This window comes from Bombus bifarius, unplaced genomic scaffold (assembly GCF_011952205.1).
Source record: "Bombus bifarius isolate JDL3187 unplaced genomic scaffold, Bbif_JDL3187 scf7180000007966, whole genome shotgun sequence".
In the NCBI taxonomy this organism is placed as follows: domain Eukaryota; kingdom Metazoa; phylum Arthropoda; class Insecta; order Hymenoptera; family Apidae; genus Bombus; species Bombus bifarius.
In genome coordinates, this window is record NW_022884352.1 from 5,204,711 (window position 1) to 5,226,227 (window position 21,517).

Here is a 21,517-nt window from a genome sequence, read left to right on the forward strand (position 1 = left end):
TTTCTTCTTTTCAAACATCGACTTGGTTTTGCACGCCACGATCGAACGATTTCTGACTTTCATTACGCATTACGCGTTCCACGGGGTTTATTGCGCTCTCCTGATCCTCTCCGTTTCTTCGTTAATTCCTTTTCTCCGTCTTCCTTTCGTACGAGGCTGTCTTTCCACCAAGATGAATTTTAGTACGGCCAAGAAAGTCGGATCGCGAGCGCGTAAAAAGCTGGCGGAAGCATTAGGAGCATTAAACGGAGGAAGCTGTAATGAATTACGTATCTGATCTGTTTCCTGCCAATAAGAGAAAAACGCACGCCGGTTCGACCTTGCCCAGCCATCAGACATCTTTAAAAATAAGATTCAATTACTGGAGCGGGGCAAACCGACGACCAAATTGCCTTCCAGTTTTCAGCCGGCTCTCAACGTTAATTTCTTGTATTTTTACATAAGTATCGTTTTCAACCTCGCAACGTTCTACCAAATTCGTTGCGAAGCAAAATAACCAAGAGGAGGCTTAAAGCAAAATTAATCGAACCTAAAGCATCATAGAAATCTTCTCAGCTTGCTCCATTACAAGTAAATACATTGTACGTCGCATAAAAATATAAATATAAATTCGACAGGAAATTCCAATTCCCTATGCCACGAATACATGAAAAATTCACAGCTTGCAATACTAGAAACTGGAAACTTTGACGAGAAACATGCTACACGTCGCGAGGAAAATAATTTTTCTCCCCACGTAGTTCTCATCGTCTACATACTACCCGTTTGAGAAACAAATTAACAGAGAGAACTGCACGGTATCAATAGCAATGACACGAGCAAGAGAAGCCAATTAATCTTAGTGTTAAATCGCGTCAGCGCTCTGTGCAGAAATTTTTGCAAATCACGTTTCTCCGTACATTTTTATCGCCTGGCTATTACCGTCGCGTTTAACTGGTAATTGGCTGGTTCATGCACGTGTAATTGCTCGTGCATATGCAGCCGCGACACTTTAACCCGTGACCAAAGAACACACGGGCCTTTAAGGTGTTATAGATTCTGCATACAGAAATTCAATTCCGTTGCTATTTGCATTTCGATTGCGCGCGTCTAAGAGCTATTTATTGAGAAGGAAAGGTAGTCGCCAACTATACGATGTATACGTATGCGGTTTTTTCCTTCACCTGATTGGTGCATACGAAATGTCTTTTTTTCTTTTTTTTTGCATTTTGCTTGCAGATGATATTCGATGGTTATGAATCACGTTAACACTATCACGAGCTGCGACGTTATAATAACGTGATATAGGTGTACGCTATACATAGAGATGTATTACAAGTTTGATTTTTAGACCCATTACTCTTATACTTGTATATCTCTTTTTATTCGTTTTTTAAAAGTCAATTTATATTATCAGGCGAATAATATGTCAATCCATCAAGCCTCCCTGTTCGCTTGATTAATACGACAAAATCGTTCATAGTAGTAATCCTATAATTGGTTTGAATATATTAATCATCTTGATAAATTATTCGCTACATTGAAACGCTGTACCTTCGACTATACCTTCGATTGGTTCTTCAACAGTGGGGTTAAGCTTCTAGAATTAACGTACAGCTTAAATGCTACACCTAAGATGCTGAACATAAGACAAATAAGGAAAAAATCCACGAGAGAGCTATATTAGCCTTTTGCATTTCGAAAAATCATTCTCCTAAAGATCAATACGATAACTCTGCAAATTTATTTTCCTAACAAAAATCAACCTTCCCTGTAAATTCATTTCCACACTGTGTCCTTATCTTTGCCATCTTTCATCAAAGTAAACTCTATACGGAACAATTGTCATATTTTATTTCACGAACATATTTCATACGTCGTGCCTTTATTCTCGTACTGAAAATCAACCTTTTCCATAGATTTATCTCCACGGTATCTTTCTTGCTTTACTCGTCTCTTGCGAAAAAAAAAAAACTCCATATACGAGAAACAATTGTCGTATAATCAGCATCGTGAAATATAATGGCGCGAGTTAAGTACAAAGGGTTAGTCAACGTCCACGTGATACAACATTTCTTTTCGTTTGAAAACAGACGTCGAATCGGTTCTCCTGGCGACTATACGTAACGTTCTCCTCGCGGCACAATTAATTGATCTTTCCAGCGTGCTTGAACTCGATAATTATCATTTGCATACGCGATCTCGTGCACTGTGAGCCCCGATCGTCTTTCTCGCTTTGCTCGGTCGACGGGGGACGGCGGCAGGTTCTCCTTCGACCGGCAATTATCGCACGGAATATCGCAATACAGCGGAAAGCTGCAGCAAGTGCGACATTTTTCTACGTCGTTCCGCTTCATTGCAATTCGACCATGATCTATCGCTGCTTATCCACCTATTAAACCTGGAAGAACGTCGAAAACGTACCTGGACCGCTCTTTCCTTCGATTTTGACGCGTTACGCGTTACATATTGCAGCCGGTGAGAATCAACAATTCGTACGACGATTCGAACGACTTCTTTTACTTGGGTTAATTTCTTCGATAGGATAATTTTAGCACCAGACTTCCAGTTCGAATGTCAAATACACGATGCGTTCCTCGCTTTGATTAACCGTTTTGTTGACGATCAAGATTGAGATCATTTTTTAGCCTCCATGAATAATTTGGTGCACGCATCTATGAGATATCGGTTGATTTCTGAAGAATTAGATACCTATCACTGCTTAAAATTAGGCAATTGTCGGATTAATCGTTAATTATCGGAAAGATTTGATCATTTCCTCGCCTTAAGAGGAATTAACTCGGTAGCCATCGAGTCTTACCATTTTTGTTCTATCTTCTGTTTTTTTCTTTCTTTTCTTCAAACGACTAATTGGCTCGATTTCACGTTAGCGCGAGAGGAATGATAGAGAGAAGTATCGTAGAAATATCGGAATGATATTAACCTGGTTGCATGTACAGCACAAGAAGACTCTAACAGAGAAGGATCAAGAGATCATCGGTAGCAAGTAGACTAAGGTTGCTGAAATGATATGCTTCTCGGAAAATTGCATAAGATCTTTAACCTGTACATAGTATAAGCAAAAAATGTCGGAGTCGTTAATAACATTTCTTTAAACAGCTTTAACATTTACGTATCGAAGATCTTGAACTTCGCATACATGGAGAATATTTTGATCAAAATAAGAGAAAAAAGAATGGAAAAGAAGATGAATGATTAATCATTTCTATGTTACATTCGAACGGAGTAGAATTCCTGCGATGAATTTATCAGAAAAATTTTCCGTTTACATAGGAGAGATCGTCGTAAAGCAAAAGTCGAGAGGTGGCTCTTTATACTCGCTGAATGGAACACGATAATGTGACGCGAAATGGGAATAAAAGCCGACTCTGCTAAGTTTAGAAACGCAAAGCAATCCAGCCGACTAGGAACAAGATACATTACCTCTTTCAGAATTCCTCTTTTTTTTTTCTCTTTTTTACTGCCGTCTCGAGAACAATATTCATCTTTTTATTCTATTTAGCCGTCGATACAGGATGCAGATTCATCTCGCAGTTGTTTACGAGGCAAATTTCGAGGACGATCAACATTTTTCGAAAATCACGCTACCACTCCCGGCCAATTTATTATCCGCCCGCTCCTTTCTTCTACGTCATGCCTGTTTGCTTGCCTTCTTATTTTTCTATATATTTTCGGAAATGAGCTACGAACCCGATTTCTCGATGACAAAACTCGCTGAACTTTCAGACAAAAGCCAAGTAATTCCGTTGATTTATGTAGAAGCGACCTTCGCTAATTTAAGATCGATAAATCCTGCTTCGAATGCTAGATAAGCCTAACGTAAACGTAAAGATGTATAAAATATTCCAAACATATACACTCTTCGTTTCTTCGTTGATAATTTGAATATCGATTAATTCTATTAATTTTATAATTTCACCAACTTAATTTAGATTGCCATATAATTTCAATAGCTTGCATTCGTACTCTAAAAAGTAAAATTGCTATTTTTAATCTACTAGTTGTATCTAACGTATGAAACGAATCTCTACTTAAACTGCATTTCTCTAATCGTATCCGTAAAAATAGAAATATGCATAGATATCTGCAGTCCGGTTGCAAACTTCGTAATCCAAACTCTACGTTCTCCAATTTATTTTATTTTCATTTACATTTCGAATTGCATAACTGTTTAACAGCGAACCGTAAAAGTAGCGAGCGTACAAGCGAGCTAATGGCACTGTACAAGCTCGAAATGAATTTTCATCCGTAGTTCGAATCGCGCAGCTACCTAAGAAAATGAAAGTTACGGAAAGTAAAAGTTCTGAATCTAAAAATAAACCGAGCGAACCGCAACAATTCAAACTGAATTTTCAATTATGCCTCGAATCGCCTAACTGTTTAAGAGCTGTAAAAACTGTACAAATTCTGAGTGTAAAAGCGAATTAAACGAACTGTGCAACTTCGAAATGAATTTTCATCCGTGTGTTCGACTCGTATCACCGTTTAAGAATAAATTGTGAAAGATCGATCTTTCGATCGTAACTCGTTGCTCGTTCGAAAGGCGTACGCGCGAAAAAGCGTCGCACTGTTTACAACGAACGTTAATTTCGCCGCGTGTTTTCATCATCACTGAGATCATTAATGAGGGATGACGTCAGGCGGCCCGAGGCATTCTACGCCACCAACAACTTCAATGGTATTATGGTTTCGGCGCCTGCTCGCGTGAAAAACGCTTCCTTTTTCCTCCTTTTTCTTTTCCTCCTCTTCAGCGCGCCTCCCCCTTTTGTTACGATTTCATTCACCAGCCGTTCGAACGAATCGCTCCTTTTTCTCCGTTCAACTCCAGGCACCCGCGTTCTTCTTTTATTTATTCTCTTCGCCTTAGCGCGATATATAAGCCGAACCACTCCAATACTCGCGGCGTTTCTCTCAACTTCCATCTTTACTTATAAATTCGTTGCTTCTCCAAATTCTCGAAGAATGAACCGATAAGTTGGAAGTATTTTTCACAATTAACGTGTAGTCGTTTATGCAAAACGATTCTACGAAACATCGACTGCGTATTGAGAAACGTGTTAAAAGAATAGAATATGTTAATATTTTCTGAAGATGTTTTTTTCACAGGAGAAATATTAAATAAGATTCCATTCGCAGATAACGGAATAAAAAGATTTGTCATGCAAAAGCAGATGATTTTCTGCGCAAAAGCCAATTCAAAGCACTACGTACGATGTTTTCAATGGGCCCTCAGTTTCCGTACTTGAGTGCATAAGATACGGTTCATCAAACCACGTCATAACGACCATTGTCTTCCCCTGTACAATGACTTTCACCAGTTTTCAGACTTGAAAATGCACAAGCGAAAGAAACATTCTATCAATTCTGTACGGATCCTCTCAGTTGCTCGAACAGGTACTCGACAGATGTTCAAAGTTAATCACCAAAAATGATACAAGCCCTGTACAAATATATTTCCTTCCAAACTCTCCTGGTCATTCAACCAACTGCAACTTGTCACTCTAAAGACTATTGGATTTTACCTTTCTGATATATTCTTGCGTCGAGAAATCGTGTTTGTCGTCCATTGTATGTTCTACTGTGTTGGCAACTAAGTGATTGCGGATTTTGTCAATAACACCTAATGGCAAAATCCGCAATCACTTAGTTGCCAAGTCAATGCGTAAGTTGAAAAAGAAAAAGCAAAGAAAAATACGATATTCGATTATGGTTATCGTTTTATATAGCAACGATAATTTACAGTAATTATCGTTGAGCAATCGTAACAGGGATTGCCAAGACGGTAGAAACTTCGTAAAGATTGGCCAAGTTGCTTACGTGTGGCGCGATTCTAACTGTAATCAAGTATTTAACCGAGCAACGAGACGAATGTAATGAGGGAACGAGCGGAGACAATCGTCGCCGGAAAACCGAAAAATCTGTCGCGGGCACCGGAAGCTTCCAACGAACGCCGACCTCGAGCAACCGCGAGACAATGCGAAAAGACATAATTGCGAGAGCGTGAGATTGCCTTGTGTATATATATTATACTACATCTTATGCCATGCGAAAAAAAAAAAAAAGAAGGAACACAGGGAATTAATAACGAAATCACGTCGCCATTACCTTGGAACAATTTCGACAACCAGGCATTAAATCTTAAATTACGACTGATCTTCGGACAAATCGTATAATTCGTATAATTAAAAGCGAAGGTGATTCTTAATCAGGCAACCTTGTATCGATTGTGCAACTTAATTAATCCTTTTAGGACCGAGTGTTCTTTCGACAGTGGGAACAAGTCCTTTTTCGTCAATTGTTAATGATAGAAATACACCTGCTCCGACGAATTGTAATCTTGTTGGTGTAGTTCGGTATAAAACGGTAGTGGGATTTTTCTAATTCAACAACGTTCTATTGTAAAGGATAAAAAGGATTGGAAGACATAGGATGATGAAAAAAAAGAGAAATTTTACTTTGGAATCGATACACTGTGAATTTTGATCATTTTCGTACTAAATATTTGCCATATGGCTAACAGTCATCAATTCCATGCTACACATTATATTTATTCGTTGGTTTTACCGAATCTAAACCCCGGTTTGTACAATTATGCCTTTTTTCTATTTTTTTATTTCATAAACTTTCTTTCATCTGCCATTTATTCTATTGATTTTGATTTTAAGTAGAACCTTATAATAGTTCGTTGCAATAGAAAGAATCGGTGAAAGTGGAGGGTTGGTCCCTGAATGGACGAATGAAAGTAAAAATTTCACTAAATAAAAAGTCAACGCGAAAAGAGGCTCTCTTTTGCGGAACTTAGGCTCGCGGGAAACGGGACTAATGGTCGTGGGAGCGCACCAATTGTCTCCATTGTGACACATGTTTATAATTGTTTACCAGCTGCGTCGAAACGAGCCGGAATTCGACTAGCCTCTGCCTCTTTCGTCGAGGAATTTCGACCGTTCCTCTCGCCAACCAACGATTCTTTCTCCTCTTCATAGTTTCTTAAATTCCTCTGTTTCGTAGCAATTAAGATATCGCTATTTTCAAACGTTTACTCGAATGATAATTATTTTAAACGATTACTTAAACGATAATTATTTTAAACGGCCAACGATTAAGATTTTTGCAAATCGATTTAGAATGAAAATATTCCGTGTAATGGATCGAATAATTTTTCCCCGTTCGAAGGCAGAAAATCTTTCGAGACGAAGTTTCGACGAGCTTGAAGCGTAGTCGTAAGTTTCAAATGTATTCTATGCAGAGAATTAATTATATACCGTGAAAATCACGCGGCGTAAAATATTGTACGGTATAAATTATTCCACTTGTCAAACGCGAATGCATTGGAAGAAAGGAAAAAAATTGCCGCGTTACGAAATATCAACAGTGGAGATAGAAAGAAATAAAAGTTTCGATTGTTTGACTCTGATTTGCCAATTCTTATTGAACAATTTCAATTCAGATTAAAAAGGAATTCAATGTTTCGATAAAATTCAAACATCTAAATACAGGAATTTCAATTTGAAGAAGAAGTTGAGATTCGTGAGGAAATAATCCTTTGCTATATTTGTATTTCTGGGAATAAGTAGAAATTCTATTTCTTTAATTTCAACGTCCCTGTTCTTTAGATAGAAAAGCTGCAGTGTAAACTGGAAAAAGAGAATCGTTGATATTCGTAGGAAAACAATTCCCGCCAGAACGAGTTTCAATATCTCAATTTTAGCTGGCCAATTTCACAAGATAAATAAATACATAAAATACAAATGAAATTGCAAAAATATCAACGGCATGATAATTCCTAGAAAAATAATTTTTTCTACATGTATATATACATACATAGATAATACATATGACTATAAATACATGTAATACTACATATAAAAATAGATGTAAATCGCGAGTAACGAAAAGCGGAAAGAACGTTTAAGAACAAGTGGAAAAAATGTTGACATTTCTAGCAAAATAATTCCTCCTAGATCGATATAAACTGTGACTAGTAGAGAGAAGAAAAAATGTTTGAAAATGTCGGGGAAAAATGAACGAAAAATCGTGCTGTTCGTACGATCGAAGAATGAAAGCGACGGGTGAAAGGGTCGGGCGATAAAGAGGCACGCTGTTATCATTACGATTCTGATTCGGGCCATTAAGATCTCTGTCGTAACAGCCGCGAACACGACGCCGTGGCCTGTGCTTGTCTCCTCGACACTCATGAATATTCGATTGCGAGTCGTCGAGAGCGATCGTGACGTCATCGAGTCGGAAGGATCAAGGATCCTGTCTCTCTGCGCTTTCGATTGGTTTCACTGTCTCGCGATGCACCGTATGCCTTTTTGCTTCGATTAATAGAAACACGGAAGGCCCGCGGTCATTTAAAGAGAAAGAAGAAAGGGGAGAAAAATGTTGCGAAATAGCGGAATGAAAAATAGGACACGTCGAGAATAAATTTATTTAACGTGGTGAAGGAGCAAACAGCCGAAACTTGCGATAGGTCACTCGGACGTTGTTGGCGCCTGATAAAGAATTCTTGAATAAAGAAACGGAAAGAAGAAGATGCAACAATGATGTAAATCCAAGATTTGAAGAGTAATATGCATAATACGCTTGTAACTAGTAGAACACAATGTAAAATAAATTTTAAGTTTCATAGGAGAAATAAATCTTTTTCGTCGCCTATCGAAACTGTACTAATTCGCTAAATAACGCTAATAATTAGCTGATTATTTATTAATTAGAGAAATTAGTAACTAAGGTAACTGTATTAAACCGAGAAAATACTATATTTGAATATTTATATGTTCTTAGTAGAATACTATACTGCAAATATTACTTGAATATTTATATATTTCTAACAAGCGTGAAATTATGGTCGTTAATATTTTACCACGAGATGTGACGCTAAACTATAAATAAATAAGTAAATAGGAAAGGAAGTGTAGGTAAATGGAATAAAAGTTTTGCTCAAAGCGTTGATCGATCTTTGACGCGGAAAATATTTGCCAGTAATATTGGCATTCGTTACATGCGTATTAGATTCCTGTTACATATTAACATGTCAAATTCAGATTTACGCGCAATGTTAATTTTTAAGCAGATGAACATTCTTAGAAGAATGTCGATATTCGTGTTATTAATTTCTCTAAAATATGTCAATTAATAATATTAACGATAATATTAGTATTAAGACTGTGAATAACTATCATTTGATTCTACGATTTAGAATCTCGCCAGAAGAAAAAAAGCAAGGAAATCGTTACTTATAATCGAGGCCAATTTGAAAATTCCCATTTACTTCTCGTACAGTGGAATTCAGTAAAAGCAGGAAGCGAGAAATCAATTATTAAACGATCTATCTATCTAATTCTAAATTACATTCGCTCGATATTCAGACGATCTGTAATCGCGATTTTGACGTTTCCTTAAAACCCACTTACAACTTCCAAAAGCAACTCTTTCAATCGTTCAAGGATATACAAAGACGTTCGAGTTCGTCGAAATCTGTGATCCTCGATTCGAAAGAAGAAAATTGATGGAACGACGCGTTATAATCTTGGAAACATTTCGCGGAATAAAGAGGGATAAATATAATGGAATTTTTACGTTTTTCGTCTTTCCACTCGAATCTTTACTACTCTTACTTTTATTTTTATTTTTCTTCGTACATCGAATTGCATAAATTCGTCATTTTTGCCATTCCGACGGATTATAATTTTTTGCAGCCGATAGCTCGTTCAAGTTCAAGAATTAACTGGCTTGAATTATGCAAACGACTGGCAGCAAAATGTTAGCGGCAGCGGGGAACAGCGATCGATCTCATTCGATGCTCAACGAGGTGCACCATGGAAGAGTCTGTGAGAGCACAACACCGAGTAATATAAAATTTAGATCGGGACGAGCTACGATCGCAAGTTCGTACGTGCGGAAACCGAGATTTCGAAGAATCGAGCGGACCTTACGATAAATCCGTGACACGCCGAGAAATTCAATTAGATATCTCCCTCGGTGCTCTTTGAATTTAATTATCCGTTTACTTGATTTTTCAAATTGGGTCTTGTGTCTCGGAACGCTTGAAAGGCCACCGTGCATTTAATATTAGTCGTTTTTCTAACAAATTTCCACGTTTGTCACGACATGGTAAACGGCTTTAAGCTGTTTCAGAACGTCGTTCGATTAATTTTGACGTCTATCCATCGCAAACTATTCCTTCAAACTCTCAATGAAATTCTTCCTGAGCGTAAAATCCATCGATATCGCTAAGATTTGAAGCGATACGATGTTAAAAGACTCAGAGTCACGTGGAATGAGTATTACACTGTTCGAAGTACGAACGAAGGAATCAAATGTCTTCCGAAGTGCCTGTGAATGTAAATAACTTGCAGCTGCTGTCGTTGGCGATTAACTTCTTGCAAACTTTCGACGAGGCTTTCCAAGGATCCAAAATTCCACGGATTAAAATAACGAGAAACTCGAAACTTCCAGGATATAAATCGGTGGCTGGCGTACAAATTTCCAAAGATCTCAAAAATAACGATCCAAGGAATTTAAATCGAAAGTTCCAGCGAATTATTCCAGCAGCAGAAAATTACAAATTTCGACAATTTCAACACGAGAGAAAGAAAAAAGGTAAAAAATAAAAAAAGGAAAAAACAAAGAAATTCCAAAGCTGCAAAAGACAACAGAGAGAACGAATGTTCCTCCTACGCTACGATCTCGTCCAGCAACAGAAGTAGCTAGTGGCGATCCGCGACGTGGCTGTTTCTCGTTTTAACAAGACATTTTAGTCGATGAGCGTACGCCCGAGGCGACTATTGTCCGGGGAGCTGGAAAGGTCCCGAGACGGAATTAAAAATCAGATGCACATTTGGCAAGGACGTTATGTCATCGAGCAACTATTAGACCAGTTAGCCGATCACCTCGAGGGCATCTGCATATACGTAGGCCGAGATCGTTAAGAAATCGTTCTCGTGGCGGCTGTTAAAAAATATTTTTCTCGCTGTACGAACGCGACAGAGAATTCGAAAGCTTGTGGAGGAATGGAACGTCGGCGAAGAGGAAGAGCGAAGAAGCGACCACGACTTCTTTGGTATTTCTAAAGGTTTTTCATTACACGGAGTGGCTGACGCGACTCTTGTTCCTTTTTCCTCGTTCGAATTCTGGGACGCCAATGAAATTCCCCCGGAAGAGGTCTCGCTGCCGCCATTTAAATCTCCATAGATAGGAAAATCTTGACTCTGCTTTCTTTCGACGGCCAGTCGCGTTTCTCGACGTTACGACGTTTACGCGACGAATCTCGCCGATTCGTTATGCTTTTTCGTTGCTGATGCTTCAACTTCGTCTGTGACGAACGTTACGCAAGTGTTGCTGTTTCGCTGTACGTTAAAATTTGGATTCCGAGGGGCAGAATTCTCAAGATTTTCAAGAGGAAAATCGATAACTATATAGATGCGATATATATGGAAATTGCGAATATACGATTAGGAATATCGATGATTTCTTGAAGGATATTGCAATAGATTTTTCATTTCTTTTACGTAAGAAACCTACATTTTGATTTTCGAACATGTTCTAGCTGTTTCTTATCGCGGAGCGAAATTTGGATTTCGAAGGGAGAGACAGTCGGTTCGAAAGGAAAGGATCGACGAGAAGATGCGATATAATTTTGGAAACTATTTGAAGAATATCGTATAATACTATTCAGGAAATCAATTTGAATCAGTTCGATTTAAATCTTTCAAATAAATATGACACGCTTTATTCCTGACAGAAATAAAACGACACGTAAAAAGACGGGAGATCTCTAAATAAAGAGCTTAATTACGTTTTTAAAAGATTGACAAACCGAATGACAAGTTAAACATCGCTCGATAAAACTGTATCTAAAAAATTTCTTATCTATGGAACTACAGTGTCTTTCTGTTAGCCGAAAAACTTCCATTTGTATTAAAAATTGACTCCGAATTCTAGCCAACTTACAGGGAGAACTGAATGAGAACAGAATAATCGCTTAATAAAATCGATCACTGCCAGCGATTCGTCAGCAAAACGAAGCGACAAGAAGAAAATTGAAACAGGATAAACGTGGAGGAGAAATGAAGAATCCATCCCGTTTGCAGTCAGAAGACATTCATTTTTTTCTTTACTAGCGGAATTTCTCGGGGTTAAGGAAGCGAGGGAATGTTTTTCCTCGAGTAGACAGACCGTCTGGCGATCGTCTGGCTCGGCTGATCGGTAGTTCAGGTGTTTTTACGGGTCTCTCCCTCTCTTCCCTTAAAACTCCAGTTTTTCTCCCCCTCTGTTGCTTCAGTTTGATGGCTTTTCCAGAGATTTTACCGCCCAGCCTTCGAGTTTTACGACGTCGTTGCTGGATTTTATATCACGACGTAGCGGCAGCTCGTCGATGAGCAACGACTCGATTTACACGTCGCTTTACAGAAACATATCCGCGGGAACGAGCCCTTCCACAGACTTAAATTCGCTCTACACTTCCTTTACTTCCACTCTTCGCGCGAGACGACAGATATCAAGAACGATTTCGACGTGCCGTTTCGACGCTACTGTCTCGTACATAGGCCCTAATTGGGAGATTTTTAAGAATTATCGCCGACCACACTACTGGACTTTTTCTTTCTTCTTGTCCTGTTCTTGAGGATTTTCAGGCTGGTAGCATCGAAAATTACGACGCAAGCATAATCGATGGAAGCATTATACTTAATTATCGAAGACTAATAAGACATTGATCGTTCGTATAATCGGTTTGAACTAAATTGTATTACGATTCTTTCTAATTACATTCGATCAATTAGCGACGTCGTGATACGATTCTTTGAAATACTTGTTTCTGATCAATTATTCGCTAATTAGAAGATGGTGATCGTGAAAGCTCGATAATTTAACACGACTCACAGGCGCTTCGATAATTTAGAAATTTTCCACAAAGTTTGAAAGATTGTGATTTGTATTCTTATAATTCTTCGCCGGTCGTTTCTTTCGACACAATATCGTGGACGCGTGATTTACTTCAGAATTATTACACGACAAAGTAATTTTAACTGAGACAATTCTCTTGAATTATGCATTTATAGAAAATATTAAGACGCAAGAATGCGCGTAAGAAATAAGGTGTAGGTGTTGTTGTCCGTGATAATTGTTGCGCTGGCTGTAGATTTCGCTGCTGGGATACTGCTACTTTTTTCCAATTTAGATGCGTGGAAGAAAAATCAGACTCCGGCCGCCGGGATTTGAACCCGGGTTCCGAACGTTCGTAACCTAAGGCGCTAACCACTGCGCTATCGTCGTTCGACACTTGTTAGTGTCGAGTGGTGGTATTTGCTTTTGAGTGCCGCCACAGAAATATCCAAAGTATACTCTTCGTGATATACTTAACAATTCTAACTCTTTTCTTAATTACGCGCATAAGAATTGTAATCTCCGCATAACGCTACAGAGTCCAGCCAAACCAAATAACATTATCAACCTAATCAATAAAATTAACTGCAACCTATATACCTTTTTCAGTAACTTCAAGATTGCACGAATCGTAAAACTGCGTTTCATAATGACTCTCGATTCGATTCAGTCTCTTAAAAGGAGCCAGGTGGATTAAACCGAGAGAAAAAATCAGATTTACGACGAATGCAAGTCATTCGACTGTAAAACAGCTGGCTGTTTGCGTTTCATTTACGAATGTCGAACGGAAACGAAAGCGAGAGATGCCCATCTTGTTACGTGGATCATCGTAAGTCCGATCGAGGTTGGCTTTCGCGGGACGAAATTCGTCGATTCTTTGCTCCAGGCGTAACTTCGACACTTATCGTCGTTAGCGCGGACCTGTTTAACGAAGGAAGCGCAGAAACGCGAAACCGCTGGCTGCGAAATTACGTTTTCGCAATGCTTTGGCAAATTGGACCTATCGACTCGCCAATTTCCGACTACGCAGTGTTGGAAAAATCGGAAAAAGTTTCCTCGGTTAAAGCGGATAGTGGCAAATATAAAATGAATTTTTCACTTTCAATTTTTTTCTACGAGTTAGGATTATCGTGATCTTTCTTCTAGATCTTTGAACTTGTGTATCCTCGTTATCGATCTATGCTTCCAGGCAACATTTTCACGCGTCAAACAAGTCTCGATTCTACTCGACAAATAAATAATTGCACACTGGATAAATCATTTAATAACGACAAGAAGAATAGCATGGCAAATCGAGATCGAAACAGACTGTTAAATATATTCGACATTCCCTGGTGAAATATCTTGTTAACCGCCAAATAAACAATACCCAACAATAATTACTCGACTTTCCTTCGATTTTCGTGAATTTACAGAAAATTCGAAGACGCATGCAAAATACAATATATTAGGTTGTCCGAAAAGTGTCTTTCCTTTACAGACAACGCATCTTTATACAAACATGAAACCTAATCTATCAAACGTTGTGATCTTTATCTCGATAGAACAAAATGGATCATACGATAAATTCGATAAAGTAGTATAAAACGGAAATTGTTGTGCATCCATTATAAAACGAAAGAAACTTTCCGGACGACCTACTACAAAATACTGAGACACCGATTATCCAAATTACGGCAGCTTCTATGATACCTGCTAGGCGAAACCGCCACGTTTTATTGATTTTGAAGGTTCAATTTTTTTTTTTTTTTTATAGAATCAATAGATCAATATATCCGGCGATCGAGTTTTGGATAATTTGAGAACAGAGATGTTAGTTATAAGGATATTTGAAAAATCGAAAGGCGATTTTATAACAATTTAAACAATTAAATAACATTCCGAAAAATACGAATTTCCACTAAAGAACGAAGTCACGCGCTGCCCAAATGACGCAACGGAGAACGAATTGCCAAGAAGCGACAAGAAGAACGCCACTCCAAATCGATATGTAGGTGATCGAAGAAACAGTCTGCTTTAACGTATTCATCATTCGTTCACGAAACATCGTGTTAACCACCTGTGGCGATACAAAGAACATCGTGTCGTGAAAATGAAGCCGATCGCTTCCAATGTCGAAGGAATAAAAGGCCAGTGCAACCAGGTTCGGACCACGCATAGGTGAAAGTCGTTATCCGTTCCATTAACGAGCTGAACCAAGGCGTCATGGGATCGAGACAGTCCACGGGAATCGCTTCGTAACAGGGGAATTACCATGGCGAAGTTGCTTCGGTCATTAGAGACCGACCATTTGCCTCGGTTACGTTTCGAAAACGGAAATCGTGACGAAACCAGCCGACTCGAGAGAACTCGCGTGTTACCTCTCTCGGCTTTTCGGTTCTTTCGATCTTAATGACGGTGGGCTCTGTCTCTCGTTATTAGACTGCCACCATCTCGTTCTCTGTTCCATTTTTCTTCGATTACGTTAGCACCGTATTTGTTGTTCTTCGCGCGTTTCTCTTGTTTGTTTGCCGGTTTCCGAGGTTTTTCAGATCACGTCTGGTTCGTATAGCGCCACCGAGGTTTACGTGGTAAATTGTACAATTTAAGATCGCAAGGTTGCGCATTTTTGTCCGCAAACTAATTTTCTTGCCTGTCGATTTTCAGAGATTTTTCACATTATGTTTGGTTTTTAGTGTCGCTATTAAGTCCGTACTATGAATTTTGCTACAATTTGTAATCGTACGTTCGCGAAGACCAATTTTTCTTCGGATAAATGCGTGGTAGATGAAAATTATATTTGAGAAGATAATAAGTTTTATTCGACACTTTTTATTCGTTTTATTTGATTCGCTGCACATATTGTTAATACGAGAATCGTTTCTTGTATTGTTTTCGCGAATAGAAAAAGGAAGAATGGAAAAGATTTATAATAGAAATTTCGAGTGGAAAGGCAACAATATTGCGGGTTAAGTAATAACTCAATCTTTCGAGCAGTCATTATCATCGCCTCGCGTGTCTCGAAACCGAAATCCAGTCAACAGTTTTCGTTGTGCGACTCGAAAATCAGCCCCGAGGGTTGGCGTAAACGTTCCCCTGGACTATTCCTTAATGCACGGATCGCATGACGTTGAAATTTCGGGCAAACCAGACCCAAGAATCGTTCGACGATGGCCCAAATTCACCAGCAGACATTCCTTTCTCTTGAGAATTTTCGGGCCACTCCATGTGAATCAATTACGACGGTGACGAAACTGCTGATTCTTAACAAATGTCTCTAATTACGCGTTATTCGTCCAGCTAACGAATTACTATATAAAAACAATTTCATTTTTTATTCTAAAAATAACAAATAAAAGTATACCAATAGCGTCGAGATAAAAGTAAGCAAAAAATTAACAGCTGATTGCTAGACTGTGAATTTTTATATAATTACGAGATATTTGAAGATGCAAAAATCCACGTAACATACGAAGTATATAAAATGTGTATAGCACTCGTTGTAGTGTTTAACAGGTGAGACGAATTTTTGTCTAAATTTATTTCAATCGTGGTCGCAAGAATTTGAATTCGTATAAATATCCTCAGAGTACTAATCTTCTACCGCTCGGTCATTAAATAAAGGACATAAGCTAAACGCGAGGACAGACGTGTAAAAAATAGCTGGTAGAAAAAAGTAGCCGTTGTTTTGCTCAGTTTCTTTCCACTTATCAAGTGAATCGGTACACGAGGCACCGTCAGAACAGGCCAATATAGTGGGGAAAACGTGCGTCTCGTAAATGGCCGATCTACACGACACGTCGCACGTGCCATTGGCAGTGAAAAACATTTATGGAAACGTGCTTCACCTTTTACGAGTGAAGCCACCGATTACTTAATCCCTTCGGGGAGAGCACCGGGAAAAAATGACGGCCTGTGAATGGCCTAGGTCATTGCCGGCGTTCCCTCCCGCTTCGTTAAACGCCGATCGATGATTTCAACTCTTTCGATACCAGGAAAAACCTGTGTCATTTTCTCTCCCTTACATCTTCCCGAATTCTAACGAGTCTTGCTCGACACTAATCATCGTCGAGAGATTTTTCAAATGAAAATTTGTAAATTGAAAGGCTGAATTTGCTTTCTAACTCTATACTCGTATCGTTGTTTTATTTTTTCTGATTTTTTTGTTGATTTTGAAGGTTTAATTTTTTTTTTTTTTAAGAATCGACGATACGGAGATCGAGTTCCGATCAATATATCCGGCGATCGAGTTTCGGATAATTTGAGAACAGAGATGTTAGTTATAAGGATATTTGAAAAATTGAAAGGCGATTTTAATTTTTCACCGGTTCGCAGGCTTCGATATTTTCTAAGATTCATGCTAGAAAGAATGAAATTCGATTAGGAGATTTCGGGAATTAAAATGAGGATTAAGGACGCAAAAGCCGACCTGAATTTTTAATTCCCTCGAAAGCTGTGATTTTTTAAGACTGAAAATATAAAGAAGTAATTCGGTTGAGCTGTTCTGAGAGCGGAAGGCCTGACTAATTGAAAGAATCGTTTCAATTTCCATTCATTCAGAATAACAGAACGTAATATGATTTCTTCGACGGACGTCTTCTAAAATTACTTTTCGTAATTGTAAGAAACATTTTAATAAATAATTTTTAAAGTGTCAACGAACTCCCAAACATGGGTACCAAAGCTGATTAAACATCTAACATCAAATCTCTATGCTTAAGAAAAATAATTCAAAGTATGAAAAGCGCAGGACAGCGAAAACAAAAAAGTTAGCGTAGAAACGTCCACCTCGTTTTCCAAATTCTCCCAATTTTCTATTCCGCAACAAAAGCATAGCAAAACACTTATACAACCTCGTAATACCAATTCTCCTGTGCCGAGCTACAAAAAGAATCTGTGGAAGACCGAGCGCGAGACAGAGGTCAGGGAAACTGCAACGCGGAAGAAGGAAGCCGAGAAAGAGGACCACATAGAGGACCAAAGCGAGGAGCAACAGAGAAACAAGAGATCCTGGTCCGGTAACAGGTGAAAAAAAAGGAAGAAAGAGGGAAAAGATAAAAGAGAAAGAAAAGGACAGGACGGGGACACGGTGGAATGATAAATTCGCGTTCACGCGTGTTTTTTGCCCGGCCCGAAGCGGTCCCGCTCCTGCTTCGATCCTAATCGACGATCTTACGTCACGGATGCAAAGTTACAACCGGTTTCAGACAGCGAACCAACCTTACGAACTATGTTTACACGTAACGTGCGTCAGCTTCGGTCCTGTCTCTCCTTCCTCCTCTTTTTTCTTTCTCTTTTCTTCAGACAACCAAAGGTCTTCTGGTCGGTGTTGGATTATTTAACGAGAAACCTCTGCTTAGTAAGATGAAATCATCTGGCGTGTCTGACATTGTATATTAAGCGAAGAATAAATAGTAGTTTGAGTGATTTGGTACTGCTAGATTGTTCTGCCGGTCTTCTTTGGCCTTCTTGGCTTCGGACCGGCTTATTTACTCGTTTTGAAATCACAGTTGCTATAGAATTATAGAATTTATAGAAGCTATTTTACTTGGTACAGTCTACAACGACGATGATTGACAGAAAGTGAATTCATTTAGTTTCTAACGACGAAGATCGTGGAATTGAGAAATCGACGAAGAAAGTCTTCGTACCTTTATCCCCTTAGGAGCTCATAAAGAACGTCTGTCTTGTAGCGTCTATCCGATTAACATAGAATTCTTAATTAGATCTAAGAAATACTGAAAGATCAAAATCCAATCTTCGAAAAAAAAAGACAGGATTTTGTTCAGTTATACAAATCTAAAGATATGACTTTTAAAGATAGTCATCACTCTAAGCAACACGTACGATCTTCGACAACCACGTACGATCGATTTTCCTAACTTTAATAACTGCACAGAATCCTAACACCAAAATCACGATGACGAACCAACGAATAAATCGCGAATTTCGGTGGCACGAGCAATTTCCAAATTTTCAACCCTTCGATATCCTGCAATTGGCGATTCACCGTGAAAACCGCGTGGGTCCAGTCAACACGTTCTGTGCTGGCACCCTGGAACCGGAACGAGACAAAATTCGTCGAAAAGGAACAAAACGGGAGAAACGAAAGAAAAAAGAATGAAACCGGAACGTGAAAGAAAAAAAGAAAAAAGAAACGGGAATACGTTCTATCCTCCGTGTCGTCGTTCACCTCTGTTATTTCAATATCCGTGAATGGCCGCACTATCGAATATTGAGTGCCAATATTTGCGCGCTCCTCGGTCCACGTTTATTCTATGTCCAAAATATTTTTTCCTCTAAGGTAGAAAAAGAAAGAGAGAGAGGGGGAAACGTTGACGGTAAGAGAGCAAGGGGAGAAGGGAGGGAGAGAGAAAGAGAGAGAAAAACGAGAAACACGCATAATTAAACCGGTGCCGCGAGGCATACGTTCACGGCCGATTAAGAGATCCAATTAAAGAAAGAAGGCAAAAGGACGACTCACCTTTCTGCAGTTGGCCATGGTCCGCGTTCATTTTCGCCTGCAACAGAAAGTGCTGCGCTTCACTAAGTAGAATTAGCACGGGGACCGTGAAAATTTCGGCCATTCTGCTAAAATATGTGCAAGCGGTTGGCTCACCTCGTAACCTTGTTTCGCGCCCCGTCCGCCACCCCAATAGTCGCTCTCCTTGTCGTGCGGATTGCATTGCTGCGACAGAAAAAAACAGATATATGTTAGTTTATATAGAGCGCAAAGCACCGAATATAGGGCACAATGTCTTTCTTTTTCTATGTTTGAATTTATTCTTCTTGACTTAGACACAGCCGGAGGAAAAGATAGCTGGACGCGTAGTGGAAGTAGATATCATTGAAGTTTTCTTACATATACAGGGTGGTTGGTAACTGGTGGTACAAGCGGAAAGGGGGTGATTCTACGCGAAAAAAGAAGTCGAAAATTTACAATAAAAATTTTTCGTTTCAGGCTTTGTTTTCGAGAAAATCGACTTTGAATATTCGCTCGGTACGCGTGCGGTACGTTATAACGGATCTCACTGTAGATCGTTGTCTCGATGGAAAAATTAAAAAAAAAATTTGTATGCCATATTTTCGACTTCTTTTTTCACGTAGAATCACCCCCTTTCCGCTTGTACCACCAGTTACCAACCACCCTGTATATGTATGTATGTATGTATTTGTAAATGTGAATATTAATTCCAGTTACGTGTGTACTATTGGGTTGGCAACTAAGTGACTGCGGATTTTGTCATTAGGTGGTAATGCCATTATAATTAATGCCAATAATTATAAAGACACGTAAAGACAAGTGAAGCTGAAATATGTAACGCTAATACAGTTAAAATGACTGTTTTATTTGTCGACCTACTTTTAATGTTTAATTCTTAATGGCACACGTAGGACAGTGCTCTTCTTTTTCCATATTTGAAGTTATTCCTCTATTTATATTCTTCTATATTTCGTATCTCTTTTGTTTATTAAATAGGTGTTCATTTCCCGATTTATTTTTGACGATGAATTTTTAGTAGTACGCTTAATGTAATCTCTCTTTCCTATGTTTAAATTGATTCTTCTGTTTCTAATCTTTCGTATCGTCTACTATGCTGCTTCCAGTATCTTGCGAGCTTAAATATCGCGTTGTATTTTAAGAGGTAGACGCGTCGTACGATTTTGGTCTTTACAGCTACACATTCGAATCGCTTGGCTGCCGAGACTCCTATAAGCGAACTAGAGTTGTAAAAATAAACCCTGACAGTTATTGCACAATATATAAAGATGATTCGCTTATGACGACACCAAGTTTGTCGCGATTACAATTTTGTGCCTGAAAACAGCTTGTTTCCATCATTGGTATATTCGCTGTAGTTCCGTTCTAGAATCAAATAATGTAACTTGTTTCGTATTTTCTTCCAAAAGCTATATCAATCACGATAAATTTGCAAAACAGTATGAAATACTACAACGAATCCTGATTTCCTATTTGATCATGAAACTACACCGATTACGTTATATTTATAAAACAGTATCAAATCCCACGAATCCTAATTTCTCTAGGCAATTGCGAAACTATGCTACCGTATGAGCCTGTTTTTGCACGCTGGATGCGTATCATGCAGAAAGAGAATCGTGTGAAAAGGGTCACGAAAAAATTGGTGTGCAACAAGGTGTAAAACTGGCGCAAGTTATACAGCAGGCAATTTAAAATACAGAGACGCGTTCGCTAAAAACATTTTGTTTAATAAACACGTATAACCCACGTGCTTAAGAAAGCACGAGTTTCAAGTATCCGCGTAGGGTACTAACCAGCCAACTAATTATTACCGTGCGTTTTTGTAACCGTGTACGACTAAATCAAACGTGTAAGTGCGAATAAAACGTGTTAAAAGAGCTGCGCGTTTCAAAGAACCGTGTAAGAAGAATATCGCGTAGAAATAGTCACCAGATGCAATTACATTAAGTAACAGAAAATAAGATCAGAAAATAAGTCGATGAGAAGATCATGATTCATCGTGTTTCATCGACGTAACATCGTCGAATGGTAATCACCGAAAACCGCGTAAAGAGTATCAATAATTGATAAATGGAGTATCGTAGCGAAGGACGAGGGTTGGTGAGCTGGTGGAAGTGAGGTGGAGTGTGGAAAGTAGTCGAACTG

The 21,517-nt window shown here is 38.8% G+C and overlaps 1 protein-coding gene across 3 annotated transcripts in view; it reads right to left on the reverse strand.

The window, feature by feature from the left end:
• Positions 1 to 21,517, reverse strand: part of LOC117210888 (zinc finger protein rotund-like) — a 242,810-nt gene that overhangs the window by 93,872 nt on the left and 127,421 nt on the right. For 2 of the 3 annotated variants that reach the window (XM_033454511.1, XM_033454345.1), the window contains exons 3-4: positions 19,487 to 19,555; positions 19,352 to 19,403 (exon numbers count right to left, since the gene is read on the reverse strand). In XM_033454511.1, the coding sequence (XP_033310402.1) occupies positions 19,352 to 19,403; positions 19,487 to 19,555 (121 nt within the window). The remainder of the gene's footprint in view (positions 1 to 19,351; positions 19,404 to 19,486; positions 19,556 to 21,517) is intronic. The other variant, XM_033454425.1, reaches the window with a different exon arrangement.